The 6,613-nt window shown below is 43.5% G+C and overlaps 1 protein-coding gene across 2 annotated transcripts in view; it reads left to right on the top strand.

The window, feature by feature from the left end:
- Positions 1–6,613, top strand: part of GLB1L2 (galactosidase beta 1 like 2) — a 71,990-nt gene that overhangs the window by 31,262 nt on the left and 34,115 nt on the right. For both annotated transcript variants that reach the window (XM_072611633.1, XM_072611632.1), the window contains exons 2-5: positions 2,827–3,024; positions 4,196–4,264; positions 4,976–5,071; positions 6,436–6,544. In XM_072611633.1, the coding sequence (XP_072467734.1) occupies positions 2,827–3,024; positions 4,196–4,264; positions 4,976–5,071; positions 6,436–6,544 (472 nt within the window). The remainder of the gene's footprint in view (positions 1–2,826; positions 3,025–4,195; positions 4,265–4,975; positions 5,072–6,435; positions 6,545–6,613) is intronic.

Here is a 6,613-nt window from a genome sequence, read left to right on the forward strand (position 1 = left end):
AAGAAAAACAGAAATCTCCACCTACACTGGAGTGGCAGGGGAGGAGAAATCATGAATAATTAAAATGGCAGAAGCAGCATTTTTTCCCCTTGGGAACAACTATGAAGATACGATGGTCTGCTTATCTACAAGGGAACCAGCTGCACAAGCAGTTTCTCAGTCTACTTTAACATTCCATAACATTATATAGTGCCTACTCTATACTAGACACTGTGCTAAGAGCTTTACAAATATTCACTCACTCAATCCTCATAACAATTCTAGGAGTAGGTGCTATTTTTATCCCTATTTTATACTTGAGGAAACTGAGGCAAACAGATGTTAAGTGATTTGCCCAGGATCGCACAACTAGTAAGTTTCTGAGGTCAAATCTGAACTCAGGTCTTCCTGATTCCAGGTCCAGTTACTGTATCTACCAAGCTACCTAGCTACCTCTGTTCTAAAGCACTTCAAAAACTTATCAGAAGAAAAGTAGAAATTGAACTTGTGTGTGTGTGTGTGTGTGTGTGTGTGTGTGTGTGTGTGTGTGTGTGAATCTCTTGTTGAATTATTTTCTTCTGGCAGCTTTTGAAGTATTTTTTCCTTATCATTGTAATGCCAGAATTTAATTACAATGTCTTCAGGAATGCTAAATCTTGGATTTTTTTTTCCTTGTCAGGGTTCTGTGGATTCTAGTTGTATTTCTTCATTGTTTTTGTAAATTATTTGAAACTTTTTTTGAAAATTTCCTTTTGTCTTTCTAAAATTTCTGGAGTATCAGTAATCCTGAAGTTGCTATTTTAAGCTTTGTATCCTCTAAGTGGATAATAATAATAATTATTATTATTATTTTGGGAACCAGTATTTTTAACTGTGCTTCATATTTATAGGATTCTGTTTTCCATTGTCATATATTGGTTGTTTCTGTAGATTTTTAAATTGTAGTTTCAATATAGACCTTTTTTCATTATTTACTGTGGATAATTTTTAGCATCTTTTAATTGTAGCTTTCAGCAATTTTCTAAAAAAAGCTCTTTATTTTAGTTTTGTGATGATTCCTTTCAGTGTCAGTAATTGCCTAATTTCTTCGAGTGTGTCAGCCATTTGAGGATATCTCTTGATAGACCATAGATGGTTTATTTTTACATTTGCCTTGCTTCTGGTACTTTCACTGATTAATTTACTCGCTTGTGTTTTTAAAAGTTGTATCTGTACTTGGCTTTGCTCATTTAAAATTTTTTTTGATGATTTTCTTTTCTTTTCTTGGCTAATTTATTTATTAGCCATTTTTCTTTTCTTTGGTGTTTCTATCGTCACTTTCAAGGGGCTTTGTAAGGAGACTCTGCCCTTCAGTCCTTTCCCCCACTGTTTTGAATTAATCTTCATAGGAATTTAGCAGTGGGAATTGGGACAATCAAAAAACACTTTTTACGGAGGTGAGACTTGAACTATACCTGGAGATCCAGGTAGGATTTTGATAGCCTAAGAAAAGAATAGAAGACATTCCAGGCAAGGGCAGCCAGTGCAAGCACAGGGGTAGACAGATAAGTGCTTAGTGTTTCTCTGGTGAATGGCTGGTTTGGTGGCCCAGGACAGTTTAGATAGAAGTCTGGTGTGGTAGACAGGATGTGGGCTTGGATTCGGGAGACCTGGATTCAGTTCCTGGCTGTGATATATGATAGCTGTTTGATGTTAAAAAGTCATATTACATATCTCTGAGCCTTAGTTTTCTTCATCAGTAAAATGGAGATAATTTTTGCTCGTTCTACTTCAGAAACTTAGGAGGTTCAAGTGAGACACTCTATGAAGTGCTTTATTACTATAAAGTGCTACATGACTGTAAGTTATTTATGAATTGTCATGTTAGGGTCAACCAATATAAATATGGAAAGGCTCATTACCAGGTGATGAAATATTGATTATAGTAACTCTGAAAAAACATTCACTCAGTTCTAGAGGGGTCGCAATTTGTATTGGTAGAATGAGTAGCTCCACTAAGGAAATCACAGATGCCTGAAGCTATCATTATAAATCGTTGCAAGATTTGAGAGGTGGACTGGTGCCTGATGTACAAACCCCTCTTTCTGCAGCCCAAGAGAATGTAGGGCTGTGATTTCAGCTGAGGGTATGCAGAGATAATTCTGACTTTAAGACTGTGGACTTCTGGCTCCTTTCCTAGGATGAGGTCTCTGCCTTACAGAGTTTCTTGGCTGACATTTGATCTTCTTAAGAAAAGTAATAGGACCTGAACATTTGGTGATTCAGTAACAGGTGCTGTTTCTAACTCAGCTACCCTTTTCCAGGTACCTGCCCCTTAGGTTGGACGACTGTGGGAGTAAGATGGCTCCGAGGTACTGTACTGGGCAGTAGCCTAGAGGCCCACGTCTCTGTGGCAGGAACCCTCACGCTTGCTTCCTTCATCACCCTTAGACAACAGCCTAGCCTGTGGCATCCCTCAGAGCTGTCCAGCTCTCAGATCACCTACTGCTTTCCTGTTTTAGCATGACTCCCACTCCATCCTTTCTCCTTTTAGTACAACATCCTTCCCAGTGAGAATTATGTCTGTCACCTTCCTGCCTTCACCCTTGTCATCTTGCTCTTCCACAGCCACCAGGTACACATGTGTGAGTGGAGCTGAGGAAGGCCTCCTGTCCAGGTGTTACTGAGGGAAAGGGAGGTTTTTCTTTTCTTTTCTTTTTTTTTTTTTGAGGTTAGGGGGAAGCCCCATATACACATTGTACAAGGCTTTTGGAGGAAAAGCAAGGAGTGTCTATGTTGCTACCCCATTGCCTATAGATAGAGTTGAATTCAGAAGATTTACAAACTCCCTTTCCCCTTTGACTGGAGGTTTAACTGGAGTGATCTGATCCCCATACGGCGTTGGAATCGGCATTTGGGACTGCAGGCTGAGGGCCCAAACTTCTTGCTGGAGGGCTCCCGCTTCCAGATTTTTGGGGGCTCTATACACTACTTTCGAGTGCCCAGGGAATATTGGAGAGATCGATTGCTTAAGCTGAAGGCCTGTGGCTTAAACACCCTCACTACGTAAGTATTAAGGCTCTTTCACTCTCCCCAAATCCTGTCTCATATTATCTACAAAGACCTTTAGAAACCATGGTCATAACTTATAGCCTGGCTACCTGTGATCAGAATTTGTGGCTATTTCCTGCTTAGCTCCCAAATAACTGAGCCACTACCACTTAGCAGACTTGTTTTGGGAGATGCTGGGACTGGTCCTGATGGGGGTAGAGGAAAGGAAGGCTGGTTTTGGGAGGTGGGAGAGGCAGGGCAGGGCTGGGTGTGGAGGACTGGAGAGAGACAAAGAAGAGGGGAAAGAGTCCTGGGCTAAGGGAAGCACCCAGGCAGGCTCTTGAGGGAGAACATCTTGCTCTTGGGGAACTTTCAGACCAGTAAGGAAAATAAAGTTGTGATGAAATGTGATGTGTTTTAGCACCTGTAGGAGGCTGGACTAGCTGACACTGGTTCTTGCTGAGAAGTGTTAGGGGAGCCAAGGGTGTGTGGCAGAGTATCTTGGCAGGAAAAAGGCTGTTTAACTGTCAACTTGGGAGGAAGAAATATGCCCCATGTGGTATGGGTGCCTGGCTTTATAGACCTTTTGAAATTCAGGATGATTCTAGCAGAAATTAATATTCTTGTTGCAGACTGGAAATATGATTCTTTGTACCCTTTAGATATATTGCAAATTTACCTTGTAAAGAAAAACCCTTGCTCAGCCTTCAACTGTGGTTCAGCTATGAAAGGGAAAGAGGCAGATATCAAGCTAAGATGTCATTTGATGTGGTTGGGGTGTGGGAAGTGGAGCTATAATGAAAACAGGAATGCTGTGGGCCCCGTACCACCACAGCTGTTCAGGTCCTTGGATGTAAGGAAGGGGCATGGGATCCTATAGTTCAGATTGAACAAAGTGATCCAAGACTCCTGAACCACTATGAATTTGACATGGTCCAATGGGTTCCTTCACAAAGACATCAGGGTTCACACTCAGTTTGTCAGTTCTTCTGATTGAATTTAAATGCTGGCAGCCTTAGTTGGGTGGCAGGAAGACCCTGGAGAGAATCCCTTGAGTATATCACCAAAGATTTTTAACACAAGTGAAGCATTCCCAGATGTCTGATCCCAAAGCTCAGGGTGGGAAAGGGTACTTGGAGACAGGTGCAATGAGCTGAGTTTTGTCTGACTCTTCTTTTGGTTGCAGGTACATTCCCTGGAATCTCCATGAGCCAGAAAGAGGAAAGTTTAACTTCAGTGGGAACCTGGACTTCGAGTATGTCTTAAGGGCCAAGTTATTCCATTATGGGGAGGTTGGGGAATGGACACTGTAAATGGGAGAGGAAGGTAGAAGAGGAAATCTGATCTTTATTCTTGGAAATCAAAACTCTGAGGTCCAGGTTCTAAAATGCTGGGAATACTGTCCACTGTACTGAGAGCCAGGTCCTTTCCATTAGATAATCTGATTTCTCCCAGCTGGGCTATGACCTAGCTTCTGTGGTCAGTCCTCCCTACGTTAATCTAGAGAAGCTGCTTAAAAGCCCCGGTTTGGGCAGGTTTAGTCAGCAGTATGAAACCTGCCACCTGTGTTATGACAAGGGATTCCCATGCCCTTGGTTAGCAAAGCCTGTAAAGACAAGGCAAAGCTGGGGGGAGCTGCCTCTCTGAGCTCCTCCTTCCCTGTATCTACAAAGGACCTAGGCAGATTTATTGACCTAGGGCAGATGGGAATCCCTCTGACTCTGTGTGTGGGGGAAGGGCTGTTGTAGGGTGAATTCCCTTCCGTTCTGGGAAACCAATGCTTGAGCCTCTTCTTTAGTCAGAACCAAGAACTCTACTCTCCTCAGACTTCTAACCTTTGGGAGAAGGGCTTTGTTCTGCAGAGTATCTGAGCAGTGCAGTGATCCAGGGTTTCTAAATAAGACCTCATAGCTTTGCCCCTGCTTTTGGCTTTACTAAGTGGCACTGACATCCTCCTCCTCTTTAGGGCCTTTGTCCAGATGGCAGCAGATATTGGGCTATGGGTAATTCTGCGTCCTGGTCCCTACATCTGCAGTGAGTGGGACCTCGGGGGCTTGCCCAGGTAAGGTCGAAGTGAGTGGTACAGGACAGGGATTCCAGATGTTTCAGAATGTAAACCCCAGAAGCATGCACTTTGTTTTAAAACTTCTTTCCACACCTTCTTGTGCCCAAGTGGCTGAAAGATCCTTATGAACTTTTCAGTTCATCAGGTTGAACTGAGTTGGGGTAAATAGCAAGCAGGAGAGGATTAAGGAATGTGAAGACAAGTACCTTTGGCACTGAGATCTCTTTGTGCTCTCACTTGCTTGCCCTGGGACGTGGTATCTACTGGGAAAGGCAGCATAGATTTGAGCTGGAGAGGGCATATACACATACACACACACACACACACACACACACACACACACACAGCCCCAAGGGGGGTCAGGATTGGGCAAAGGGCAAAAAGGCAGGGTCTTTCAATGGAAGAGTTTTAGGAAATTAGGACTAATTCCAGAACCCAGAGATGAAGTGTATGATACAAGTACAGTTTGATTCAAGGATGAGTGGGGGTTGTTACATGAATGTTTACATTAGGGAAAGTTGCTACCTTCTCTGTGCCCTTGATTATACACTGACAGATTACTTTGGGGTTTTGCCTGTGATTTCCAAACTGGCATGGAAACTTTAGAAATATAGACAACACTTCCAGAATGAGTGTTGTTCCCCCAGATGTAAGAGAGAGGATAAGGTGCTCAAGTTAGTAGCTTGCACTTTGTATCTTGCCTTTGGTTTGGTGGCTGTTGTAGAGCTTTGGGATCATAGGAAAGATGGTATGAAATATATGCTCATTTTGCATCCCAATCCCTCCTCACATGCTGAGGGTTGCTCTGCTCTTGAGGCTTATGAAGCCTACTTGTCCATTAGCACCCACAGTCTCCATCAGAATGTATGGTGGGTGGCTTTTGAGTCACAAAAGTGGGCTGCTCGTTCCATTCTAATTTCAAGCTCATTTTCATGGGTGACAAAGGAAAGAGATACAGGTTGAGTCCTGTTAGGTTTTCTGCCCCCAGAAGACCCTTGCACAATTTGGCTTTGACTGCCTGGAAACTGGGAGAATTGTGGGTAGAAGTCCCCAGGAGGCTAATCCCCAAGTCACCCAGAGCTCCTTATGGTGAGATGCTTTTTCTGCCTCTGGCCAGCCTCCTGACCTGCAGCCTATGTAGGGAGCCCATGCTGAATTCCTGCCTGTGTCCTCTATGGGAAGCAGTCATGGATGAAGGGCTTTCGATGTTTGTTGTCTAAGCTCTGGTGGCTTGTGCCTCTGGAGTTGGCGGCTGTTTGAGAGCTATGTGAATTTGGATCAGCCCTGGTCTTTAGTCTCATCCCTTAATTAGTCCCCACCCCATTTTTCTGGCCCTGAGCCTCTCCTCTTTTCTCTCTTAGCTGGTTACTCCAAGATTCCCACATGGAGCTGAGAACAACCTACAATGGTTTCATTAAAGCTGTGGATCGTTATTTTAATCATCTGATTCCCAGGGTGGTTCCACTGCAGGTAAACCAAACACCCCTATATCTGCTTCTCCACCCTTCATTCCCAGGGAAGTAAGTGAGTCTTATTAAG

Source organism: Notamacropus eugenii, chromosome 5 (assembly GCF_028372415.1).
Source record: "Notamacropus eugenii isolate mMacEug1 chromosome 5, mMacEug1.pri_v2, whole genome shotgun sequence".
Lineage (NCBI taxonomy): Eukaryota > Metazoa > Chordata > Mammalia > Diprotodontia > Macropodidae > Notamacropus > Notamacropus eugenii.